Source organism: Oryctolagus cuniculus, chromosome 2 (assembly GCF_964237555.1).
Source record: "Oryctolagus cuniculus chromosome 2, mOryCun1.1, whole genome shotgun sequence".
Lineage (NCBI taxonomy): Eukaryota > Metazoa > Chordata > Mammalia > Lagomorpha > Leporidae > Oryctolagus > Oryctolagus cuniculus.
In genome coordinates, this window is record NC_091433.1 from 109,547,529 (window position 1) to 109,574,865 (window position 27,337).

At 47.0% G+C, this 27,337-nt stretch overlaps 1 protein-coding gene across 9 annotated transcripts in view; it reads left to right on the forward strand.

Moving 5' to 3' along the window:
• The window catches only part of CRACDL (CRACD like), a 135,203-nt gene that overhangs the window by 78,223 nt on the left and 29,643 nt on the right, over positions 1–27,337 (forward strand). For all 9 annotated transcript variants that reach the window (XM_017339740.3, XM_070068743.1, XM_070068741.1 and 6 more), the window contains 4 exons: positions 9,794–9,873; positions 17,565–17,733; positions 24,771–24,906; positions 25,251–25,415. In XM_017339740.3, coding sequence (XP_017195229.3) covers positions 9,804–9,873; positions 17,565–17,733; positions 24,771–24,906; positions 25,251–25,415 — 540 coding nt within the window. In that variant the 5' untranslated portion in view covers positions 9,794–9,803. The remainder of the gene's footprint in view (positions 1–9,793; positions 9,874–17,564; positions 17,734–24,770; positions 24,907–25,250; positions 25,416–27,337) is intronic.

Genomic DNA, 27,337 nt, shown 5'->3' on the forward strand with positions numbered 1-27,337 from the left:
TTTAATCCAGGTCTCAATGGGTGGGTAACAGGAACCAATCACTTATGCCATCCCACTACCTTACAGAGTCTGTGTTAATTGGAAGCTGGAGGCCGGTGCTGCGGCTCACTAGGCTAATCCTCCACCTGCAGCGCTGGCACGCTGGGTTCTAGTCCCGGTTGCTCCTCTCCCAGTCCAGCTCTCTGCTGTGGCCCGGGAGGGCAGCAGAAGATGGCCCAAGTGCTTGGGCCTTGCACCCGCATGAGAGACTGGGAGGAAGCACTCAGCTCCTGGCTTCGGATCAGTGCAGCGCCAGCCGTAGCGGCCTTTAGGGTAGTGAATCAATGGAAGGAAGACCTTTCTCTGTCTCTCTCTCGCTGTTTAATACTCTCTGCCTGTCTCTTTCTCTCACTGTCTAACTCTGCCTGTTAAAAAAAAAAAAAATTGGAAGCTGGAGTCAGGAGCCAGAGCTGGGCATCAAACCCAGATACTCTAATGTGGGGTGTGGGCATTCTAACCCACATTTTAACTACTAGGCCAAATGCCCACTCCTCTGTTCATTGGTTTTCTTCCAATTGCATACTCCTTTTTTTTTTTTTTTTTTTTTTGACAGGCAGAGTGGACAGTGAGAGAGAGAGACAGAGAGAAAGGTCTTCCTTTTGCCGTTGGTTCACCCTCCAATGGCCGCCACGGCCGGCGCGCTGCGGCCAGCGCACCGCGCTGATCCAATGGCAGGAGCCAGGAGCCAGGTGCTTTTCCTGGTCTCCCATGGGGTGCAGGGCCCAAGCACCTGGGCCATCCTCCACTGCACTCCCGGGCCACAGCAGAGAGCTGGCCTGGAAGAGAGGCAACCGGGACAGAATCCAGCGCCCCAACCGGGACTAGAACCCGGTGTGCCGGCGCCGCTAGGCGGAGGATTAGCCTAGTGAGCCGCGGCGCCGGCCTGCATACTCCATTTTGATCTATTTTCACATTTGCTGATTCTTTTATTTTTTAAAGATTTATATATTCATTTGAAAGTCAGAGTTACAGAGGTAGAGGCAGAGAGACAGGTCTTCCATCCGCTGTTTCACCCCACAAATGGCTGCAGTGGCTGGAGCCGGGCTGATCCAAAGCCAGGAGCCAGGAGCTTCCATGTCTGCCACGTGGGCGCAGGGGCCCAAGGACTTGGGCCATCTTCTACTGTTTTCCCAGGCCATAGCAGAGAGCTGGATCGGAAGTGGAGCAGCTGGGACTCAAACCGGTGCCGATATGGGATGCCGGCACTGCAGATGGTGGCTTTACCCACTATGCCACAGTGCCAGTTCCGAATTTGCTGATTCTTTAGAGCATCATAGAGCATGGAGATGCTAATCATAGAGCATCAATAATGATTATTTTGTAGGAGATCATGAAAGACAGTAGTATTGAATATTTCTTCCTCTTTCTTCTAGTAACTGATATAAAGTTGCATAAAATACTCCAAAATTGCATTATGGAACCATAACATAGACAATATAATATATTTGACAATTATAATGCAAAGGAGGAGGTAGGAATGAAGCTGTTGTATTGTGAATTTTTTACATTTTTATATTATTACTCTACAGTTTTTTAGCATTTCGTCACATTCACTTCAAATGCATACATTATATACAAAAATACCATTTTTCTTCATGACAGATATTAATGTCACAGGAAGATTCGTGACAGTGATCATAATGGGGGAAAGAAGAGTGTATTGTCATTTACATAGTATGACTCAGTGAAGCAGTATTTATAACTGAATACCAGAAGAGATGACATAGACAACTTTTGTACTCTCTCTGTATATTAACTTCCACAAATAAGAGGAAATGTGATATTTGTCTTTCTGGGTCTGGCTTATTTCACTTAGGATAATCATCTCAAGTTGCATCCATTTTGTTGGGCATGTCAGGATTTCATTCTTTTTATGGCTGAATGATATTACATTGTGTATATATACCACATTTTCCTTTTTTTAAAGTCAGATTTATTTATTTGAGAGGTAGAGTTGCAGACAGAGAGAGGGAGAGACAGAGATAAAGGTCTTCCATTCACTGGTTCACTCCCCAAATGGGTGCAACTGCTGGAGCTGAGCTGATCCGAAGCCAGGAGCCAGGAGCTTCCTCCAAGTCTCCCACACGGGTGCAGGAGCCCAAGGACTTAGGCCATCTTCTACTGCTTTCCCAGGCCGTAGCAGGGAACTGGATCAGAAGAGGAGCAGTCAGGACATGAACTAGCACCCATGTGGGATGCCAGTGCCACAGGCAGAGGCTTAGCCCACTATACCTGGCCCCACCACATTTACTTTATCCAGTCATCAGTTGACAGACATCTAGGTTGATGCCATATCTTTGCTATTGTTACTTGAGCTTCTATAAACAGGAGAGCACAGGTGAATCTTCCATATGCTGATTTCATTTCCTGGGGGTACATTTCCTGGAGTGGGATATCTGGGTCATATGGTAGATCTATCTTTAGTTTTAAACTTAATTTTTTTCTTCATATTTTTGCTAACTCAAGTCTCATGTTGAGCCCCTCCAATGAATTTTTCATTTTACTTATTATATTTTCCAACTCCAGTATTTTCAGTTTGTTCATTTTCATAATTTCTACTACTCCTTTTTAAAAATATTGTCTGTTTGATGAGTCATTATGATCATGTTTTCTTTTAATGCTTTAAATATTATTTCCCTTGTTTATTTGAGTATATTTACAGTAGCTGTTTTGGAGGCTTTGTCTGCTGAGTTGCACCTGTGCTCTCTCTCTCTCTTTTTTTTTTTTATCTTTGACAGGCAGAGTGGACAGTGAGAGAGAGAGACAGAGAGAAAGGTCTTCCTTTGCCGTTGGTTCACCCTCCAATGGCCGCCGTGGCCGGCGCGTTGCGGCCAGCGCATTGCGCTGATCCAAAGCCAGGAGCCAGGTGCTTCTCCTGGTCTTCCATGAGGGTGCAGGGCCCAAGTATTTGGGCCATCCTCCACTGCACTCCCTGGCCACAGCAGAGAGCTGGCCTGGAAGAGGGGCAACCGGGACAGAATCCGGCGCCCCGACCGGGACTAGAACCCGGTGTGCCGGCGCCGCAAGGTGGAGGATTAGCCTAGTGAGCCGAGGCGCCGGCCAGCACCTGTGCTCTCTTAATGACAGCTTCTGTGACCTGCTTTTCCCCTAAGTGTGAGTCGGGCTTTTCTGCTTCTTTGGAGTTGTTTCACCAAGCTCTTCACACTGTACCTCTGGAATTCCTGCCTCTCCCCTTTTTCAATAATTTTTAGAAAACTTTATATATAATCACCAAACCTACAGCAAAGTTCCATAACGCAAAGAATCTCCGATACCATTTTTATGAAGGCTCACCGGTCTTTCACATTTTGTCTCATTGTTCTGTATCCTTGTTTCTCTGTGTGTTTATCTGTATGTTCCTATCTGTTTTTGATGATCTGAGAGTGAACTAGAGAATGTACAAGTGTATTTTGTAAGAACAATAACAGTCCTCTAAATAATTGTAGTTCCAATGATCCAAGTTAGGAAATTGTACATTGACATGTTCTTATCCAACCTGCAGTCCATGTTCACTTTCGTCAGTTTTCTGGACGGTGTCCAGTCCTGGAACCTGAAGTGCCTCTGTGCTGGAATACTTCCTTGGTCCTGTGCCCTCTTTTTTAATAGCACAGCATGGTCATTTTACAGGATGTCTCTCATTTGGGTTTTTCTTGTGTTTCCTTGTGATTAGAATCTTTTTCATGTACCGTTTCTTTATTGGCCATTGGCATATCTTCTTCCTTGACATGTCGTTTCACATTATTTGCCCAATTTTGGAGGAGGGAGATTATCTTATTTATTTTCTCCCAGTCTCTGGCTTATCTATTCCTTTTTTGTAATACTGTCTTTTTGACGAGCAAAAATACTTCATTTTTTTATGAAGAGCAAAATATACCTTTTAATGGAGATTTATGGCATGTCTAAAAGGTTTTTGCTTCTCCCAAGGTCAAGAAAGTAAGTGTCTATGTTTTCTTTTAGAAGCTTTATATATTTTTCTTTTGCATTTACACACACACACACACACACACACAATTTTGCCAGTTTTTTCTATGTGTCCCACCTGGTTTTTTGATGTTATTCCTCTTGGTTTCTTCCTGTTCTGCCTTCTTTGGGATTAATTGAATACTTTAGTGTTCCATTATTAATTCTCTTTTGCCTTTTTAGCTAAACCCACTTACATTAAATTTGTTAGTGTTTGCTCTAGAGATCACAAAATTCATTCTACTTAGAGCTGAACAAATATCACTGGCTATTTAGAGTTAATATTTTACCATTTCATGTAAAATGCAAGAACTTTGTAATAATCTATTTACTACTCCCACATTTATGATGGAGTATCTTAGATAGATATATTGTATCTGTGTATGTTGTGGACTTATATATTCAATTTTTCCTTCAACTTGTCTTACGCCTTTAAATAAATTCAGAGAAGGAAAGAATACTTTTTAATTTAAAAAAAATTTTTTTTAACAATTTATTATTTACTTGAAAGTCAGAATTAGAGAGAGGGAGAGAGAGATCTTCCATTCTCTGGTTCACTCCCCAAAAAGCACCAGAGCTGGACCAACCAGGAGCCATGAGCTTCATCTGGTTCTCCCTTAGTTCTCCTTTGTGGGTGCAGGGGCCCAAGCACTTGGGCCATCTTCCACTGCTTTCCCAGGGACATTAATAGGGAATTGTATTGAAAGTGGAGCAGCTGGGACTCGAACTGGTGGCCATATGGGATGCTGGCACTGCAGACAGTGGTTTAACCCACTGTGCCACATCACTGACCCCCTTTTTAGTGTTTACCCACATATTTACTATATCTAGTGTACTTCATTCTTCCTGTAGCCTTAAATTTCACTCTAGGGATCTGGGGTCATTTTCATTCATCCTAAAGAACTTCTATTTGCATTTCTTGTAGTGCATGTCTGCTGGGGAAAAAAAAAATCTTACTCTTCCCTTATCCAAAAATATCTGTACTTTGCCTTCATTATTGAAAGATGATTTTGCTGGGTATAGAAACTGAGTTGCTGTTTTTTCTGTCAAGACTTTAAAGATGTTCTTGCATTGCTTTGTCTTACCCATTGTTGCTCATTCTTGTTGTCTGCCATAGGTGATGCGCTGTTTCACTCTTGCTGTCGTCAATATTTTCTCTTCATGTCTGACTTTGTGTACGAGGTTGTGTCCCGCGTTTCCTATGAGATCTCTAATGTGCATAGGTGTGGTTTTCTTGGAGTTTACTAAAATTTCTCGATGTATCCCTTGTACCATCTTTTGGAAATTTTTATTCATAAATTCTCTGAATCTTTACCTGCCTCTCCCCTTTCCACACCACCTTTCTCCTGCTCCTGGGTCTGAATTGCATGTGTGTTAGACTAATCGCTGTTGTATCACTTACAATTTTTTCTCCAGTCTTTTTTTCTCTCTGCTCTTCAGATTGTATCATTTCTATTGATCTGTCTTTGATCCAGTTCACCCTGTCTTGATGTCTCCAATCTGCTGTTACACTCATTCAATGAATATTTTATTTCAGAAATTATTATTTTCATGTTTAAACTTTCATTTTGTATAGACTCTTTGTGCCTCTTTTTACTGCCTTCTGAGGGTAGAGGACCTATATTCAAAAACTTCACAGGGTGTGTTGGGTTTCAGTCTTTACTCCAGACACCCATAAGAGAACTGTGAGTATTACAGGCATGAAGCTCTGGCCACAGAGTGCTTGGTGGGAAGTTTTCAGCAACCCCTCCCCAACAAGTTCTTGATGACAGTATTGTTCGGTGTTGTGAAAGAAAGGTGTTGGGGGTGGGGTGGGCTATGAAAGAACCCAACAGGGGTCTGAACACAGCCTGGAGGGTGGCGTGGGATTGGCTGATCTGTAGGGGTGAACACTAAGGCTTTCATGTGTAATTTGGGGTGATTGGATGTACATAACCAGAGTATAGATATGTTCCTTTGCATTGTGTAAATAAATGTAGCCAGCTGGGACGTGTGAAATGAAAGTGTGTTTTCATTCTTCACGTAAACAAACATTTGCAGTTTTTTTTTTTTTTTTTTCAGTAGAAGCTGCAACTAATGACAGTTGTGCTGTCAACTAGGAATGAGCCTGTGGCGACAGGGTGGAGAGAGGAGGAACTGGGCACCCCCAGTTCCTGTAGGACCCCCTGGACTCTGTAGGCACCCAGACAGACACTGATACGCACTGCAGAGTAGATTAGGAGCCCAGATTTAGCCTAAAGAATACGTTTTGCTTTATTGGATGTAGAACAGGGGTGGGAGGGTACTGGGGAAGACGCTGGTTGAAGGGGGTACTGATTTAAACTCAGACTTCCAGCGAGAAGCACTGTCCTCAAGTGAGATACCCTCACCATGCTGGGAGGTCTGGGGGAGGCGCCACGTTGCCTTTCTTTCTTTTTTTATTTGACAGGCAGAGTTAGACAGGGAGAGAGACAGAGAGAAAGGTCTTCCTTCCGTTGGTTCACCCCCCAAATGGATGCTGCGGCCAGCATTCTGCACCAATCCGAAGCCAGGAGCCAGGTGCCTCCCCCGGTCTCCCATGTGGGTGCAGAGGCCCAAGCACTCAGGCCATCCTCCACTGCACTCCCAGGCCCCAGCAGAGAGCTGGCCTGGAAGAGGAGCAACCAGGACTAGAACCGGCGCCCATATGGGATGCCGGTGCCGCAGGCAGAGGATTAACCAAGTGAGCCATGGTGCCGGCCCCCATGTTGCCTTTCTAACTACGGTTTTTCTTCTGGGTTTTGCTGAGATTTTACTGGGGGTGAGGAGATTTACTGGGGGTGAGTGACTTGGCCCAGTAGTAGGGGGCTATGCCACTGACACAGCCACGGGGTGTTCCCCCTTAGAATATGCGTGTGAAGGGGACATTTGTGCAGCTGTGCACTCCACAGTCCCACTGGGCAGACGTGCCTCATTGACCTTGAATGTGTTTTTGCTGGTTACCTGGCAGCGGTTTGACTCTGTCAGGCTGCAGGAATTAGGAAGCTCCCGGGGCAGCTAGGAATACTGACGTCTCATCTTAAAAGTGATAACAGGGAGCCATTTGTTTGCACAGGGAGGCTTCCTCTTCATGAGGTGACACGTCCAGGGCGGGTCCACCCTTGTGCGCCTTGGGTGCCATTTGTGCATGGACAGGAACAGCCAGTGGGAAATGAACCACCCTAATTGACAGCTGTTCCCACGCAGCGCCAGCTGGAGCCTGTGCTCTGGGCCCATTGAATTACAGTGTCACTGTCCCCCTTTTGTGGCTGAGACGTCCCAAGTCTTTGTTTCCCTGCACTGTGTTATACTCTTGCTCAAGTGGGCACTTGGCATGTCTATTTGCTATCCCTAAATCTGTGGGTGACGTTTGCCCCCTTGGGTGAATCACTGGTTCCCTTGGCATCTGGCAGTCTTCCCTGCATCTGCTTGCAGGGAGGATGGTGGAAGGACCCCTAGGAGAGACTGGGCCTCTCCTACTGCTCCTGCCCTCTGCCCACTCCTGAACCCTTGGCCCTGAGGGGCTTTATCACAGCCACATCATTCACCCAGGGAGAAGCAAGTCTGAGCTTCTGGACTGCAGTGGAAACAGGGGCCCTTCCCCACCACTCACACGCACAGACGCAGGGGCTTCTTTGCTGTCTCATGGCCCTGCACACCCAGCACTTCCGGATGAGAGCTGAAGGTGCTTATATCATCCAGAGCCTGGTCCTTTCCCAGGTGACACAGCTGGGCATCCTCAAACCCCCTCCCCCAGACTAAGATACCCTCGCATGCCCAGTGGGTGGGTTCCTGGGGCTCCTGGGCAGGGAGCCATTTCAGTGGGAGATTCTTCCCTGGAGCCCCTTTGGGACAGCCCAGGACCCTCCCCTTCACTGGGTCAGCCCCTGCAGGAGGTAGGGACCACAGTGGTCTCATGTGTCCCTGTATCCTCATGTTCCCAAAGCAACTTCCCATGCTGGGTGTACGATTAACATGAATGTCAAGACTGGTGTCTGCTTTGCTACCTTGGGTAAATTAATAATAAGCCACCTGGTATGTGTTCTCATCTCCGAAATGGGAAAACTAACAATCCTTGGAGAAGAAATGCAATAATTCAGATGCTAATACGTGGCATGATTGGTAGGCAATGTGGAGTTGGTGCAGGTAACTCCAAACTCAAGCAGTGGGAGGCTCTTGGGTGTCTGCTTTCCAGCTCAGTGGCAACCTTAGGAGAAGGTACCAACCAGGTAACAGCTGTGACTCTTGACCAACCCTCACCACTCTCACTCTCCCTCTTGCTGCTTGTGTGTTTCTTCTCTGTTGTCTCTTCCTTTAAATGCCCTGGTAGCTTTCCTCCCAGTGTCAGTGAACACAGGACACGTAGGGACCAGAAGGTTGCGGATGACCCCTAACATCTTGGGTGTTGAGAACACTTGGGCCTTTGGATCGGGCCACCTGCTAGAACCATTGTAATCATTGTACTGGTTGACAGCAGTGTGTCTGTTACTCTGGTGGTGAACACAGATAATGCAAGCAAAGATGTTCTTAGAAGCCTGAAACAGTGGTCAGGATTTGAAAAATACTATTTCTGTCCAACCCTCATTTTATATATAAGGATTGCATGATCATGAGTCCGATTTGGTGAGATTCCAACAAGGAGAGTGTTCAGCAGAGCTGACACAAGACAGGCGTGTTCCCAAAGCCGACTCAGGAAAACTGAGAGCTGACGACGGTGATGCTTTTCTCAGGAGTTGGCTTAGGGATAGGGAGAATGGGCGTTTTGACATTGACATTAAAGGAGAGCTAAACGTTAAAGCAAGGACTGGCACGAACTCATAACTCCTTGCCTCTGTTAGGTATTTTCTTTGTATTTCTCCCATCATTCTTCATTATGCGCTATGTACAAGTGGTAAATATGAATTACTTAATTAAATATTTGAGCTCCCATTTGAGAATTCACAGTGCCTACTAGTGAGAAATCTTTCTAAATAAATAGTTTGTTAATACATGTTTGTACATATAGTGCGTGGTCTGAAGGTCAGATATGGTAGGCAAGAACATAGCTCAATATTCTCTAGCAGGAATATTGAGCAGTTATCATTTCTTTTACTTTAATGAAGAGTCAGATTTTTTTTTAGGAAGAAACCAAACACTTGTGGCTGAAATGAGAATAGTGTTTGGAATTTTTCATAATAAATTCAAACAAGAAACTTGATGATAGCTTAATGAAGTTCAGTACTTAATGACACAGCTGTACTCATATGTGAAAAAATTATGTAGCCATTAAGATAATAATTATGAAGAATATTAATGACATGGTGTAAATCACTATAGAAAATCGAAGTTCCTAATTTATGTGCAGGTACACAAAATATTTGTGTAGCAAAAATATTGGAAGTAGACTTAAACGTTAGCTGTGGTTTCTAGATTGGTGGGATTATGGGTGATTTTCATTCACTAAATTTTCCAAACTTTCTACAGTAAGTAAGAGAAAAACATTATTTCCCATCATTTGAGGAAAGCTTTTTTGAAAGAAAGGAACGTCATCCTCACTGTGTGATTGGTGAGGCCTTTGTCCCAGTTATCTGTTTCCAGTAACTTGCTCCGTGAGTGATTAGATAAACACTTGTGTCCTGCTGCTGTTGTGCCTGTGGGCATTTTGGGCCCGTCCTGTCCTGCATGATGCCTTGGACTCTGTCTCTGCTGGGGTGTGTGCAGGCGAGGTCATGGGCACAAGCAGTCCCTACCACCATGTCTCTCATTGGTGACATCTGCTACACGTGTTCCTTTAACACGAATCTCCATCTGATTTTAGCGATCCGGACATGATTTCCACAAGAGTGATGGACATTAAGCTTCGGGAAGCCGCCGAAGGCCTTGGGGACGACAGCACAGGTAAGGTATGGCTCCCCCTGCTCTGGGCGGATCCTTTGTTTGGCTGCAGTGCAGAGAGAGGGGCTGGCAGTGCAGAGACTGACACCTCCAGGCTGCCCACCCTGGGAGTGAGAGAACGCCTGTGCTATTCAAGGCCACTCTCAGGTACCAATGATCCTTTGCTTCTGTCAAACACAGGGCCTCTGCACACGTTTCCCTCCTTCGTCCTGCAAGCAGACATGTGGCCATGTCTGGTTGACTGGAAAGTGAGGGAAGGAACGCATTTGTCGTCAGAGGGGGGTATCCAGAGGGGTCAGTGAGAGGCCCAGGCAAAGCACCAGCCGTCCAGGAAACGATGATTTCACCAAGACAGCCTCAGCCCTTCTCTATGGTGACTTCTGTTCCCACTAAGGAGGTGTCTGTTACAGCCTCCCCTGAGCTGCGTTGCAAGCCCGTGAATCATCACCTCATAGCACAGTCCAGGATGTCGTTGACTGTCACCTGCATACTGCTGTGCGTGGTGAGGGAGCTGTGCAGTTGACGTTGTAACCCTGGTCTCCTGCAGTACGCCTTTTCCCTATGTTAGACATTGTGGTTTGTTTTTGTTTGTTTGTTTGTTTTGCTTGATTTTGGGAGCAAAGTTCTCCACATCTCTCTTGATTGATGTGAAAAGGCCAGTAGTGATTTTCTTTGACTTAGTTCAGGAGGAATAGCTTCCAGTGATATTAAATCCTGGCTCTTGGCCACTAGCTTCAGGTAATAATTTCAGTAAAGACTCTATTCAGATAGATTTTATTTTTTTTCCAGTTATTCCATATTATAGCCACTTTTCCCTGCACCCATTTCAGTAGACACCAAAAAAACCCAAATATAAGGTAAGGCTTTTAAAAAAGATTAACCCTGACAAAAAAAATGGATTTTCAACTTTTCTTATGAGACACTGAATTATTGCTTATTTTAACAAGAAAATACTGTTTGAACAACTATTTCATACTGGAAACAACCTCAGTAGATGCTAGTTTTGGTTACATACTGAGGTCATCATGAAGCATCAATTTTAAAAAAGAGAGAAAGTAAATATTCCTTTTTTCAAACAGCAGTGAGCTTAAATTATTCAGACCAACCTTTTCCCCGCTCACAAATTTCAAATTCTAAATAAGAACATTCTCTAAGATATTTTCATAGAGCAAGAAAAAAATGAGACCAGGGTTGAAAGAAAAATGGTAACTTGGAGAGATTAGTGAGCATAAATGCCACTTTTGCCTTCAAATTGTTTGGCAGTCTTGGAAATTTTGAATTTCATTTTCTTTTTTATTTTATTTTTTATTTATTTTTTATTTTTTGACAGGCAGAGTGGACAGTGAGAGAGAGAGACAGAGAGAAAGGTCTTCCTTTGCCATTGGTTCACCCTCCAATGGCCACCGCGGCCGGCGCGCTGCGGCTGGCGCACCGCGCTGATCCGATGGCAGGAGCCAGGAGCCAGGTGCTTTTCCTGGTCTCCCATGGGGTGCAGGGCCCAAGCACCTGGGCCATCCTCCACTGCACTCCCTGGCCACAGCAGAGAGCTGGCCTGGAAGAGGGGCAACCGGGACAGAATCCGGCGCCCCAACCGGGACTAGAACCCGGTGTGCCGGCGCCGCTAGGCGGAGGATTAGCCTAGTGAGCCGCGGCGCCGGCCCTGAATTTCATTTTCATGTCTTCATGGGCTGGAAGGTCAGGTAGAGGGTCAGAAAATAAATAAACCTATAGACAATTACCCTTGCAAAAGGCTGGGGGCCCAAGGAGCTATGAAATCAGTACAAACCACAGGTAAACCAACCATGTGCAGATTTGTAGCTTGAGCTTGCATCACTTGAGTACTTGAGAGAACATCAACCCTTAAACTTGGTTAATATACTCCTAGACTAGACACAAGGTTCTTTCTATGTAACTTCAAGTTCTTACAGAAAGTAGTATTTCCAGTACTCAGGCAAGCATGGATCAGTAGTCACTAAGCAGCCAAGGCAGCAAGGCGCCATGGGCTCCATGAAATGAAGATCAACACACTCGCAATTGAATCGCATCCCCACTATCTCAGAATGGGACTTTCTGTGGAAACTGAGTCATCGTGTGAGTAGGGCGTTAAGATGAGATCATGCAGGAGTCAGGTGGGCTCCTCCACACCCACTATGACTGATGCCCTGTGAAAGGGGGGAATTTGGAAGTAGGCAAGGAGAACGTGGTGTGAAAGTGAGGGAAGAGATCAGGGTGATGCACCTGCAAGGCAAGGAATGCAAAGATGGCTGGCAGACTTGCAGAGGGGCAGACGTGAAACGGAGTTCTGTCACAGCCAGGACTTTGAGGGGGACCTTCCAGCCTCCAGAGCTGTGAGGCAATGCATTTCTGTTGCTTCAGCCCCCGACTTTGTCGTCCTCCGTTACAGCAACCCTAGCAAATAAATACATAGCAGAAATGAGAGACACGGATACATGGAGGCAATAGAATCAGAATCACCAAGCACACCCGATAAAACAGCGATGCACACTATGTTTGAATATTGTAGGAAAGTTAGAAAACGGCTGGAAGTTCCAGGATCCTATAAAAAGGGGCACAGGATCCAGCCAGTGCAATAAAGCAAAATAAATAAATAAATAAAATGAAAGGCATAGAGATGGACGAAATAAAACTGTCTCTGTTTTCAGATGCTATGATTATATAAAATATGCCCCCCAAAAGACAGAACTCTTAAACAGGTTTGACAAGCTGTAACATCATTGTATAAAAATTGGTTGTGTTTCTACATGCTAGCTATGAAAAATCAAAAATTGACATTTTTTTAAAAGTACCATTTACAGCAGCATCCAGAAAAATTGAAATTCTTTCATTTAACAAAATATATACAGGATATGTATACCAAAGAATACAAATAATCTCTTAAAGAAATCAACACCTGGCCAGCGCCGTGGCTCACTAGGCTAATCCTCTGCCTGCGGCGCTGGCACCCCAGGGTTCTAGTCCCGGTCAGGGCGTCAGATTCTGTCCCGGTTGCCCCTCTTCCAGGCCAGCTCTCTGCTGTGGCCCAGGAAGGCAGTGGAGGATGGCCCAGGTGCTTGGGCCCTACACCCACATGGGAGACCAGGAGGAAGCACCTGGCTCCTGGCTTTGGATCAGCGAAGCACACCAGCTGTAGCGGCCATTGTGGGGTGAACCAACGGAAGGAAGACCTTTCTCTCTGTCTCTCTCTCTCTCACTGTCTAACTCTGCCTGTCAAAAGAAGAAGAAGAAGAGGAAGAAGAAGAAGAAGAGGAAGAAGAAGAAGAAGAGGAAGAAGAGGAAGAAGAGGAAGAAGAGGAAGAAGAGGAAGAAGAAATTAACACATAAATACATGGAGAGAGGGACCATGTTTATGGATTAGAAGATTGTTGCTAAGATGTTCATTTGCCCCAAATTAACCTGCAAAATGCTGTTAGTACATACAGAGATAGTGCACTGTTTAAAAGTCAGCTGCAGGCCGGCGCCGCGGCTCACTAGGCTAATCCTCCGCCTTGCAGCACCGGCACCCCGGGGTTCTAGTCCTGGTTGGGGCACCAGATTCTGTCCCGGTTGCCCCTCTTCCAGGCCAGCTCTCTGCTGTGGCCAGGGAGTGCAGTGGAGGATGGCCCAAATACTTGGGCCCTGCACCCTCATGGAAGACCAGGAAAAGCACCTGGCTCCTGGCTTTGGATCAGCGCAATGCGCTGGCCGCAACGCGCCGGCCACGGCGGCCATTGGAGGGTGAACCAACGGCAAAGGAAGACCTTTCTCTCTGTCTCTCTCTCTCACTGTCCACTCTGCCTGTCAAAAAAAAAAAAAAAAAAAAAAAAAGCTGCAGAAGGCAGCGATACCGTTAACTCAGCATTCTGTAGCAGGAATGTTGACCAGTTAGCTTATTTGATTTCCGTGGAGAGTCAGAGGGTTGTTGTTTCTGTTTTAATTTACAAAGAAGTCAAATTTCTAGGAATGAAATGATGACAGTGTCTAGGATGATTTGCTTTGAAATAACCTGGTGGAAGTGGGGGCGGGGGGGAAGGATGGGGATGAAGCAGTCAACATCCCCACAGGATTTTCAGCAGGTATTAGCAAGCTGGCTCTAAAATTTGTTTGAAACAACAAGAACTGGAATTGGTAACCAATTTTGAAGAAGAACAAATTTGAAAGACTCACCTTACCTCATTTCAAGACTTACTATAAAGCTATAATAAGCAAGACAGCAAAAGGATAGACACATAGAGACAGAACAAATGTCTAAAAATAAACCCTTGCAAATGCAGTCAACTGATTTTTTACAGAGTTGCAAAAGTGATTTATTGAAGAAAGGAGTCTTTTCCATAAATGGTTCTAGAACATTTGGACATTCATATGTACCAAAAGAACATCCATCCAAGCATCACAGATTATACAAAAATTAACACAAAATATATAGTAGATATAAATGTAAAATTCTGAATTCCTTAAAAGAAGGCGTAAGAGAAAAATGCCTGTGATCTAGGATGAGATAAGAGTTCTTAGATACGACACCTCAACCCATAAGAGAAAACATTTACATGTTGGACTTCATTAAACTTTATAAATTGTTTTTGTTTCTGTGAGAGATACTATTAAGAAAATCAAGGTAAGTCACAGACTGGGAGAAGATATTTGAAATCACATTGATAAAGGACTTATACCCATTATATATTTACAACTGTTAAAGCTGAAAAAGAAGGAAGCAAAAATGGGTAACAAAATGGGCAGAAGATTTTGAAAGATGCTTCATCTATCAAGGTGCACAAATGGCAAATAGGGACATGAAGGACTGCCCACCATTTATAATCAATCATACAGTAGTGCAAATTAAAGCAACAGTGAACCACTACTTCACACCTATTAGAATGTCTAAAAATAATCCTGACAACGTGTGGGTGGGGATGCGTTGCTGGTGAGACGCAAACTGGTACAGCCACTTGGAAATAATTTCAGCAGTTTCTTCTAAGGTGTTTGTCAAAGGGAATGAAGACTTAGATATGCACAAAAGGCCTAGAGCAACGTCACTCATAATTGCTAAAAATAAGAAAGAACCCAAATGCCCTTCCCTGGGTCAGTGGCTCCACAGACTAGTATATCCGTGCCCTGGAATCCCAATCAGCAATAAAAAGAAACAGAAGATCAATGGATAGAACAATACAAATGAGACTCTTACGTATTCTGCTAAATGAAGAAAGTTGCAGTCAAAAGACTACATTTGGGGCCGGCACTGTGGCTTACTTGGGTAATCCTCCACTTGTGGCTCCCACATCCCATATGGGCACCGGATTCTAGTCCCGGTTGCTCCTCTTCCAGTCCAGCTATCTGCTGTGGCCCGGGAAGGCAGTGGAGGATGGCTCAAGTGCTTGGGCCCTGCACCCTATGGGCGACCAGGAGGAAGCACCTGGCTCCTGGCTTCGGATCGGCACAGTGCGCCGGCTGCAGCAGCCATTTGAGGAGTGAACCAACGGAAGGAAGACCTTTCTCTCTATCTCTGTCTCTGTCTCTCTCTCTAACTCTGCCTGTCAAAAAGTAAATAAATAAATTTTTAAAAAGAGACTACATTTTATATGACTCAATCCATATGACATTTGGGAAGAGGCAGAGCTGTGGGAACAGAGCAGATGCCAAGGGTTAAAAGAAGGGAGAGGTCTTGATGACAAAAGAACGGCCTTAGGAAATCTTGGGGGGGTGGGTTTCTCTGTATCTTGATTGTGGTGATAACTATGCAACTCCGTGTACAGCAGAAATAGTGAATTTTACTGTATTTACTTTGTAAAATCAAGTCTAAAAAGATGATATAGCAGATTTAAACTATTGCCAAATGAATTCCTAGGAGGAAATATAATTGTTAAAAATTTCTGTGGAGGGCCGGCGCCGCGGCTCACTAGGCTAATCCTCCGCCTAGCGGCGCCGGCACACCGGGTTCTAGTCCCGGTCGGGGCACCGGATTCTGTCCCGGTTGCCCCTCTTCCAGGCCAGCCCTCTGCTGTGGCCAGGGAGTGCAGTGGAGGATGGCCCAGGTGCTTGGGCCCTGCACCCCATGGGAGACCAGGAAAAGCACCTGGCTCCTGGCTCCTGCCATCGGATCAGCGCGGTGTGCCGGCCGCAGCGCGCCAGCCGCGGCGGCCATTGGAGGGTGAACCAATGGCAAAGGAAGACCTTTCTCTCTGTCTCTCTCTCTCACTGTCCACTCTGCCTGTCAAAAAAAAAAAAAAAAAAAAATTTCTGTGGATGGGTTTGACCACAGATTATGTCACCTTGAGACAGATCACAAGAAATGAAGCAGAGAGCAGCCTGGAGTGGGGGGAGATGGAAAATCCTGAAGAGATGATGGGAAGCGTACAGAGCAGGGGAAGGGCGTGGATCTCAGAGGAGGGAGTGGCCCAGGAGCTCATGGAATTGATTAAAGGGGAACCCAGCGCACAAGGTTCAGAAATGAATCCCGGCCGGCGCCGCGGCTCACTAGGCTAATCCTCTGCCTTGCAGCACCGGCACACCGGGTTCTAGTCCCGCTCGGGGCGCCAGATTCTGTCCCGGTTGCCCCTCTTCCAGGCCAGCTCTCTGCTGTGGCCAGGGAGTGCAGTGGAGGATGGCCCAAATACTTGGGCCTTGCACCCTATGGGAGACCAGGAGAAGCACCTGGCTCCTGCCGGATCAGAGCGGTGCGCCGGCCGCGGCGGCCATTGGAGGGTGAACCAACAACAAAGGAAGACCTTTCTCTCTGTTTCTCTCTCTCTCACTGTCCACTCTGCCTGTCAAAAAAAAAAAAAAAAAAAAAAAAAAAAAAAAACAAAAACCAAGGAAGAGAAACAAAAGGAAAACCAGAAAGTGTGAAACTGCAGAAAACCAAAGGCAAAGTGAAAGATCTTAAAATTAATCTGAGAGAAACAGATTACCTTCCCAGGAGCAAAATATCGACGACAGATCTCAGTACTGAAGTCAGTGCTTCAGTGTATCATTAGACAACACAGGGGCCGGCGCTGTGGCGTGGCAGGTAAAGCCACTGCCTGCAGCGCCAGCATCCCAAATGGGCACCGTTTCAAGTCCCAGCTACTCCACTTCCAGCTCTCTGCTGTGGCCTGGGAAAGCAGTGGAAGATGGCTCAAGTCCTTGATTCCCTGCACCCACATGGGAGACCTGGAAGAAGCTCCTGGCTCCTGGCTTTGGATCAGAGCAGCTGCAGCCATTGTGGCCAATTGGGGAGTGAACCATTGGATGGAAGAACTCTCTCTCTCTCTCTCTCTCTCTCTCTCTCTCTCTTTTTCTCTCTGCCTTGCTTCTTTCTCTGTGTAATTCTGACTTTCAAGTAAAATAAATAAATCTTTTTTAAAAAAATAACTTGTGTTATCACACAGCCTTTGCTTCATTGGAACTTTTATTGTTGCCTGTATGTATTTTAGAGATTAAGGTTTTATTTCATGTGAGATGAAAGTCGCTTGTATTTTGATTCTGTGACCACGTTCCAGAGCATTCTTGGCTTGTTTACTTAAATACCGTCTGTTTGTAGAAATCTAGATTTGTTTTCAGGTGTACAAAACTGGTAAGTGATGTAGTTCCATGCACCGCACTTTACTGGCATTGATAACTACCGCGTGGACAGAGATCCTGGCTTGCTCTGTCTGCCGTGTGCACATCTCACATCTGCACACACACACATGCACTCTTCCTTATTTTGTTGTTTTATTTAGGAAAGAAAAAATCCAAATTCAAGACTTTTAAGAAGTTCTTTGGGAAGAAGAAAAGAAAAGAATCTCCTTCGTCCACGGGAAGTAGCACCTGGAAGCAAAGTCAAGCCAAGAGCGAGGTCATTGCCGTCGAGTCCTGCCCAGTGGGCTACGAGTCGGAGGATGAGCTTGAGTAAGTTGCTTTTCCTTCTGTAGACTGTGAGTTGCATCAGGAGGAGAGCACCCTGGGTACAGGGGGCCCAGAGCCTTCACTGCATTATCTCAGTAACTGAGTCTCCTTTCCCCCTAGTAATTCCTCTGGTCCAGAGGGTCTTCCACACAAGTTGTGTTTTCTGCCTTTTCAAACGGAAAAGAAAGTCAGGGGACACCACAGTTTGGTAGGTGCTGTGTGCCAGGTGCCTTTTCAGAAAGCTCACAGTGACTGCGGGAGAAGCAGTACTGCATGTGCAGGGGCTTCAGAAGGCTCATGGAGAGTGTACACTGTGGAAAACCAAGCTTGGGGCTGGCGCTGTGGCGGAGCGGGTAGAGCCACCGCCTTCGTCGATGGCATCCCGTACGGTGCCGGTTCATGTCCCGGCTGCTCCAGTTCATGTCCCGGCTGCTCCAGTTCCGAACCACCTCCCTGCTGATGTCCTGGGGAAAGCAGCAGAAGATGGCCCAAGTGCTTGGGTTCTTGCACCCATGAGGGAGACCAGGTGAAGCTTCTGGCTCCTGGCTTGGCCTGGCCCAGCACTGGCCATTGGGGCCATCTGGGGAGTGAACCATTAGATGGAAGATGGATCGATCCTTCTCTGCCCCTCTCCCCATAACTCTTTCCAAAAAAAAATATTTTTCTTAAAAAAATAACAAACTATGCATGAATTTCAAAACTTTCTGACCAAAATAAATTTATCTTTTAATTCCTTTTGCCACTAATTTATGAAGTATAAATGAGCAAAAAATAAATATTAGCAAAAATCTGAAACTTGCCCGACATCCTTTCACTGAGAGTAAAAGGGTTAAAATATAGGCCCTGGCGTAATTTGCATTCAGACTCATGAGAAACTGCATGCTATGCTAGAAGAACACATTTCCCTAAAACTGAAATAAGTTGAGTGATCTCATACGACCGTTTTCAGAGAGATAGGAGGGAAGAGAAAAAAAGACTGCTTGCCGTTCAGTCCTAAAAGAATCATCCAAAAATAGCGTGAGGAAGATGGGTCCCAACAAGCATGATGAGAATTTGGGGAGGTTGAGTGAAGAACTCCTTATTTTTATAACTTGTATTTTATAACTTGTATTTATTTTTATAACTTGTATTTCAACATAGTTACGATACACATGCAGTTATTTCTGTGACTAACAGAGGAGACAGATTTCTTTATATGCCAGCATTTATGTTTGAAAATGCGTGGTCCCTTTAACATGAGGGTGAAACTCTCCACAGGGCATAGCATTGCTGGGAATTGGGGGACTGACCACAGGGAGAAGGGGGTGGGGGCGGCTCGGGCTGGAGCATCCCAGCTTTGGTGTCCTGTCCCCTCCTCTGCTCCCTCCCCTCGCCAGCCTCCCGGCCTGTTTGTCAAGGAGTAGAAATTACACTGACCACTTGGTGGCACCAAATGACTGAACAGGAAAGACTGGATTTCCATTCTCTGTTTTCTCCAGTGCTAGTGGGGAGCTGCGTGCACATTTTCATAGGCAGCCTGTTCCAGCCGCTCAGGGAGCAACACGTTGTGAGAATGCTAATTACTCAGTGTCATCAGCAGGCCAGCCCCAGGGAGACTACCCACACCCCTCCAGACACGCACACGCACATGTACCGTCTCGGGGAGATTGTCAGGGGAGGTTAGGAGTGGGATATGTGAAGGCACACGGCATTTTTCCAGAGCAGCGAGGAAGGAAGGAAGGAAGAGAGCAGAATGCAAAGGCCTCTGACCTCTGCAGCAACGTCTCACCCATGGCTGTGGGCGGAACAGTTCCATTGGCTCACTAGTGCTGGCGAACCACTTGAGGCTCCATGGGTTTTAAAAGTCAATGTCCATTTATCGTACTGCTATCCGTGTGGTCACACGTCGGCAGTCTGTTAATCCACAGCAAATTCTCCACTTTGTTTCATGTCACTGACCTACGTAGGAGGAGCAGAGAACACCTTGCCTTGGGAGTATCCCACTTCCTGTTTTGCTTTGTCTTAACGCATTTGAACTCTAGCCTGTATTCTCTCCATTTCCTGTAAACATTTGGCTGGGTCTAGATTTAGGTTTACAGACGGTGCTTGGCGTGCCCTGTGACATCACAGCAGGAGGCATACGCTCTTCGGTCATCCCCCTTCTAGTAAGGCTGAGACCAAGCCCTTAGATTGGGTGCCTGTGTTCAAGTCCCAGCTCTGCTTCTGATTCCTACTGTGCACTCCAGGAAGCAGCAGGTGATAGCTTAAATACTTGTGTGTCTGCCGCTCATGTGGGAAACCCAGATTGAGCTGTGGGCTCCTGGCTTCAACCTGGCCCAATTCTGGCTCTTGCAGGCATTGGGAGAGTGAACCAGTAGGTGGAGGATCTCTCTGTTTCCATCTCTGTCTCTCTGTGTAAGTGTGTATTTCTCTCCCTTTCAAATAAATAGCAACTTTTTTAAAAAGAAGACTGACATCTTGGGGGTTTGGGAGGTGTCACTGTGATCTCCCACTGACTTTAACATCTGCTGATGATCAATTATTTCTTTACAAAATGAGGATTTTCCCAATTCTGCCATTATCTTACATTTGCTAGCTAGCTTTGTTCCATGACAGAGAACCTTCCTTCGTCACCACTCTGGTGGCACTGAAATACAATCGGTACAGGACAAACAGAACAGTGTGCGGTTCTCCTTTTATTGATCTAGCCTGAGTAATGACCTGGTACCACAGCAACTCCGGTGGTGATCAATGAGTTTTGGAGGTTGTTTTTTTTTTTTTTTTTTTACCCTTTCTTTGTTTTTCTCCTCATGTATCATTGTGGACTTAATGGTTTTTATATATTTGGTTTGCTTTAACCCATGGCTGTCGTTATGCATTTTAATGCTCAGATTGTCCTGTCTCCGGCTATTGGGGGTCACTTCATATTAGCTCCTGGATTCCTTTCACATGAGCGCATTGCTTGCTCTCTTGCCTCGTGGGAGATCCCAGGCTCCGTTTGTGTATTTCCCACCCCAGGTGCATCAACGCTCTGTTCACAGGCCCAGTTCGTTCCTGTTAGTGTGGAATGGTGCTTAGAGACCACACTCTGGCTGCCAGGGGTGAACATTGCTAGTGGGCTATCATTGCTTCTAGACCTTCTCAGTACATATAGCTAAAAATATGTTTTTTAAAGGGAATAATACGTGGATTCATTTCCAATCCAAGTTTAATAAGAGAAAATGTTTACTTCTTTGAGTCTTTGTACTCTATTTTTTCTTGTACTGAAAAACTTAATGATATTACCAAAATTATCTATTTTTTTGTCCTGTAATAATTTCATTATCTTCTTTCTCTCACAGAAACTATGTACTCTAAAGATTATTCTATATTGTTTTTTAAATTTTATTTAAGATTTATTTATTTTATTGGAAAGTCAGAGTTACAGAAAGCGAGGGAGAGACAGTGAGGGAGAGGTCTCCCATCCTCTGATTCACTCCCCAGATGGCCACAAAGGCCAGGACTGGGCCAGACCCAAGCTAGGCACCAACCTAATAGAACCTGTACCAAATACAGGTTGTTTTCTTGCTGTTTTGTCAGTATTAGTCCAAAGAAGACTGCCAGGTGCAGTTTGACATCTTGTATTTATTGTTGTTCTTAGAACCTATCTTCTTCTGGGCGTAGAGTCAAAAGTCATTTAGGGGGTAGGCACTTATCCTAGCAGTTAAGACACCACATCCTACATGGAGTACCTGACTTTGAGTCTTGATTCCACTCTCAATTCCAACTTACTGCTAGTGCAGACTCTGGGAGGCAGCAGCCAGTCTCAAGTAGCTGGGTCCCAGTGACTCGACTGGGAGACCCAGACTGAGTTGCTAGCTCCTGGCTTCAGCCTGGCCTGTGGGCCTGACCCTTGTGGATGTTTGGGGAGTAAACCAGTGGATGGGAGCACTCTTGTCCTCGCTCACTTGCTCTTTCTTTACCTCTCAATTTTTTTAAAGATTTTATTTATTTATTTGAGAGGAAGAGTTACAGAGAGAGAGAGAGAGAAGACAGCGAGAGATCTTCCATCCACTGGTTCACTCCCCAAATGGCCGCAATGGCCAGAACTGAGCCAATCCAAAGCCAGGATCCAGGAGCTTCTTCCAGGTCTCCCATGCAAGTGCAGGGGACCAAACATGTGGGCCATTTCTGCTGCTTTCCCAGGCCATAGCAGAGAACTGGATCAGAAGAGGAGCAGCCAGGACATGAACTGGAGCCCATATGGGATACCAGTGCCACAAGTGGAGGCTTAGCCTACTATGCCACAGTGCCGGTCCCTACCTTTCAAATTTTTAAACATTCTAAAGCTTTTGTGGACATAAAGTTACTAGAAGTCATACCTTTCTCTGTGTAGTTATGTCAGCAATCTGATATAAAATTAGTTTGGTTTATTTATACTAGTTTTCTAGTTTTAGAGCTGGTTTTATTCCCCCTCATCTTTTTTTTATTCTATCTTATGTTTATGTTTTCAAAGACAAAATTGTAAATGTAGGTACTTTTGTGCCCTATTTCCCCATCTAGTTATATCCCCTAGAAGAAGTATTTTTTTTTTCAAGATACTGTTACCTATCCTTCTATTTTTATGTTTTTTTCATATAGACAACACACATATGTTCATGCATGTTCGTATGTACAAGGGTACTTCAAAAATTTTGTGGGGAAATGGAATTAAAAATAGGAGTTTATTTGGGAGCAAAAACAATTTTGAAATCCGCGCATCATTTTTTATAATACACAGTTGCCACCTAGGATGGGGGAAAAATTTTGCACCAAAATAAGCTCATACTTTTGATTGCATTTTCCATGAACTTTTTGAAGTGTGCTCATATGTTCATAGTGCCAGCATCCTGTGAGCTTTGCTCTGCTTGTTGTCATTCACACCTGCTCTCACCTGGTGTCGCCTGGGCTCGGTGTGCAAATTCAGCCTCGACCCCTGGGTCAGCGGCAGGGTTCCCTGCCTGGCCACACTCCACGGTTCATTGCTTTAGGCGCTTCCTGGAGGACACTGGGTTGCTTCCCATCCTTTGATTTGACAGGTGTCACTGAAGTGAGTGGCCCGGCACATATCACCTCTCGTGTGGTTGCCAGTGTGTCTTTTTTTTTTTTTTTTTTTTTGACAGGCAGAGTGGACAGTGAGAGAGAGAGACAGAGAGAAAGGTCTTCCTTTTGCCGTTGGTTCACCCTCCAATGGCCGCCGCGGCCGGCGCACTGTGATGATCCGATGGCAGGAGCCAGGAGCCAGGTGCTTCTCCTGGTCTCCCATGGGGTGCAGGGCCCAAGCACCTGGGCCATCCTCCACTGCACTCCCTGGCCACAGCAGAGAGCTGGCCTGGAAGAGGGGCAACCGGGACAGAATCCGGCGCCCCGACCGGGACTAGAACCTGGTGTGCCGGTGCCGCTAGGCGGAGGATTAGCCTAGTGAGCAGCGGCACCGGCCGCCAGTGTGTCTTTGTAGAGGCCTCCTGTGGCTGTATGAGCCCCCAGCATGCCCTGAATGAGGGATGCGGGCCGTGTTCCTGATTCTCAAGGTGTGGGGTGGGAGCCGGTGGGAGTTGGTGGGGGAGGTAACTCCACGTGCCTGTGTGACCTTTGTGCTGACAGCTGCTGTGGCAGGGAGGGCCCAGCCCCTTTGCTTGGCTGGATTCCCTCTCAGGAATGTGGGGACACACCCTCTGAGGGCTGCGGGCCCCCTCTGGCACACGTACTGTTACAGGCTAAAATTCGTTGAAAAGGAAGCAGCACTGACCAGCACTTTGATCCGCAGCAGGGAAGGTCTACGCCTCAGCATCCCCAGAGCCGCACCGAGGCCAGGATGCCCCGGGAGAGGATGAGGAGGGCTTGGTGCCCAGCCACTGTCCAGCGTGGGCAGAGGCCGGCTTTCCTTCCTTGACCAGGACTCGGTCATCTCCTTCCCCCTATTGTTCTGGCTGCCGAGGCTGCTCGGAAAGTCTGACAGTTCATTCCCACGTCCCCTTAGGGTCTTTTATGACTGTCCTGTGGATAAGATCCTTGGGGCTGGGCATGGCGCTTGGATGGTGGGGACACAAGGGCTCCATGCTCTAGGACCTAGGTACTGAGGTGGGCTTGCACGGATCAAGCCAGGCAAGACAAAGAGAGTGCTGCTTTGCAGGTCAGCAGTTCTTGGTTTTGGGGCCGTCTTGGGCCCAGCAAGGTCTGTTGCCCTCACCCTCACAGAACCTGGCCTGTGTCCACTATTTCTTTCTGCAGGCCCCCAGTCTTGGACCTCACACCTCGTCAACCCTTGGTGTTGCCGGTAACAGAAAACACAACCGTTCGCCCTCTTAGGGAGTTCCTGTGTCTGCGGTGCTCCTGGTAGTGGCCTGTGGTATTCAACAGTGTAGAGGGCATGCTGTCGGATTTCATTTTTTAAAAACTGTTTATTTATTCAGTTTTATTTATTTGAAAGGCAGAGCAACAGAAAGAGACAGAAAAAGATCTTCCATGCACTCGTTTGTTCCCCACATACATACAACAGCCAGGGCAGGCTCAAGCTGAAACCAGGAACCAGGAACTTCATCCTGGCCTCCATGCAGGCAGCAGGAACCCAAGTGCTTGAGCCATAACCAACTGCCTCTCAGGCACATTACCAGGAAGCTGGATCAAAATCAAAGGACTCAACTCCAGGGACTCCATTATGGGATGTGGGGTGTCCCAAGCGGTGACGTAACCCACCAGCCTCCTCCATTTTAAAATTCGAGTTTCACTTTATATGGATACACAGTAAGGGTGCAGTGTAACATTTTAGTACAAGTATACAATATGTAAGAATCAGGTTAACTGGCTTATTAGTCACCTCAGGCACTTAAGATTTCTTTGTGTTGGGTACATTCAAAATCCCCTCTACTAGCTAGTTTGAAATATACAATGAACTGTTGTCATCCGTAGTTTTTCTACTGTGCAATAGGATATTAGAAGTGATTTCCCCCCACCCCCACCCCCAGCTTCCTTTGTCATCCTGAGAGCCCCAAGCGTCGGAGAGGGGAGACAGGCAGCGTCTCACACTGGCCCCTCTCTCCTAGGGAGTCAAGGGGCACCCTGGGCAGCCGGGCCCTCTCGCACGACAGCATCTTCATCCCCGAGTCGGGACAGGACCCTGCTCGGCCTGTGCGGGTGTTCTCCCAAGAAAACGTGTGCGATCGGATTAAAGCTTTGCAGGTAAACGCCCCCTCGTCGGCTTCACTCGGCTGCACGTCAGGAAGCGGTGGAGAGATTTCTCGTTGGTTCCAGCCTAGTTTGTCTGGCACATGGTAGAGTGGAGTCGCACCCATGTCTCAGCTGTCTCGGGACACCGCCAGGTCACCCCTGGATCTCAGCTCTTGAGTTTCGGCTCGGCAAAATGACAGTGCCTGCCGGTGGCATGGACTCTTCTGGTTCCGTCCCCTGCAGTGTGCAAGCGTGTTGAAAATATCCCCCAAAGAAATGAATCGGAGCAGGAAGATTTGTGGATAGATGCTGTTGATGAAATTACTAAGGGCAAATGTTCTTTGTTCCAATCTTAGTTAAAAATCCAGTGCAATGTGAAACTGGGGCCGCCACCTCCTCCAGGGGGGCTGCCTGCCAAGCGGGCAGAGGATGCCGGCATGAGCTCTGAAGACGACGGGCTGCCCCGGAGCCCCCCTGAGATGTCTCTGCTGCACGACGCAGGTCCTAGCACAACCATAAAGGCAAGTGCGGTCTGTGGCACCACATGTGTCCCTCAGTGTCGACTACAGAGTTCAGCCATCTGGAGCTCTGTGTGTTCCCCCAGGGTTTCCTGGGTGGAGGACCAGGATGCTGGAACCTACGCTGGGCCCTTGGGCTGTGTTTATTTTCTTTCTTTCTTCCTTCTTGCTTTCTTCTTTCTTTCTTTTTTCTTTCTTTCTTTCTTGTTTTTTTTTTTTTTTTTTTTTTTTTTTAACAGAAATTCAGGTCTGGTTAGGAAGTGTGGTTTGGGTGACATTATTTTTGCGTGATGGTCATTGGTGGAATACAATCCACCCAATACCTCGTCTTTCCTGTCTGGGTAGATGACACAGAACCCCATTCCAAAGAAAGGAAACATCTTAGAGTCTATTTTCTGTTGTCTTGACATTTGGCCTGCAGGAGAAGGAAGCAGTCAATACTGCTGCAGACTCCGGTCTGAAACCTAGGGCCAGGGGAACATGTTGGTTTAGCAGTACGAGGTACGTTGCAGCAGGGACAAGACAAGGAGGCCAGAGTTTACGACCTCAGCAGGGTGCAGGAGCTGACCCCAAACACCACCTTCCCCATTAGAACACGAGAGGAGGAACCCGTGAGCTCATTCTAGGCCTAACCAGCGAGCATGTGATGCTGCCGTTTTTTAGAAATGTTACTTTATTGCGGTAAGAGCATCAGTTGCCAAATGTCTACGAATGAAAAAACAGATGGTCATTTGCCCTGTGGAGACAAGCCTTGCTGTGGAGTGGACAGAGTTGCACTTACCCAGGTGAACGCCCACACCTGAAAGACGAAGCCCAGAGTTCCTGCTTTATAGCCCCACACCTGCCCCGGGGCCTGCTCAGGATGCTGCCCCCTCTGGCCCAGCCCAGGGGCTGTTCATGGCACAGTGGTGGGCTCCCACTGTGGCCCCGTCTCGCAGCCACTCTGCCTTGGACACCCAGAAAGCCTCTTGAACCTCATCAGCATGTGTACTTCGGGGTTCCCGGAGCCACACGGACGAAGGACTGTGGTGGGGCTCAATTTGAGTCAGCCCTGGGCTTGAGATTCAGTTGGACCTGGCCAGAGAAGTATTGCCTCCCCAGCCTGCTCCGGCCCCGCCCTGAGTTCCGCTCTCTGGGAACCTGTCCCTGTCCCCTCCCCCAAGAGTGGGCTCCTAGGACAGTGGGCTGCATACAGTGGCTCTCCAGCCCAAGAGAAGGAAGAGCAGGTGGCGAGGCTGGTGTGGCCTGTTTCCCGGACTCTGCCAGGCTAACCCTGCACCCCTTAACACCTTAAAATTCTGCGAGCAGCTGCATCGCCCACCGCCGCCGCCTCTGGGGAGCAGGTGTGGCGCTGTGTATTCTGGGCCGCAGGATGAAAAGCAGCCACACTGAGCCATCTGCTTCCTGTGCCACCTCCCGTCCCACAGAGCTGCGGCTCTGCCTGCGCCGAGACAGGTGGGAAAGCAGCACAGGTGGTTTCCGTCCACTGCACAGCAGGCCCAGCTGCAAACCCGCACAGCATCATGAGGCACGAATGCTGCACTGAGCTGAGGGCGAGCCATTCCCGGCAGCCTGGGGCCTGCCTCGTCCTTCTCAGAGTCTCTCCCAGGGTCGTTGTAAACTATTATTTTTTTAAATTGCTTTCAGATCGTCTTAGTTACTGGGTAACACAAACAATCTCCCCAGCTTGTAGGGAACCACAGCCCAGGCCTTTAAGACAGAGCAAGGTCCTCCCTGGGGCGGGGAAGAGCCGGTGATTACACTCTGCTCCTGGACCGCGGTGTGTACCCATCAGCCAACCGAAGGAGGAAACAGTGCAGCCTCTTCAAACATGCTTGTGTGCCATGGGATTTGATGTATGGCTCCTTAAATCCCAAAAGGGTGGCATTGTGGGCAGCTTCCGTGTTTTCTGAGCGACACCTGCC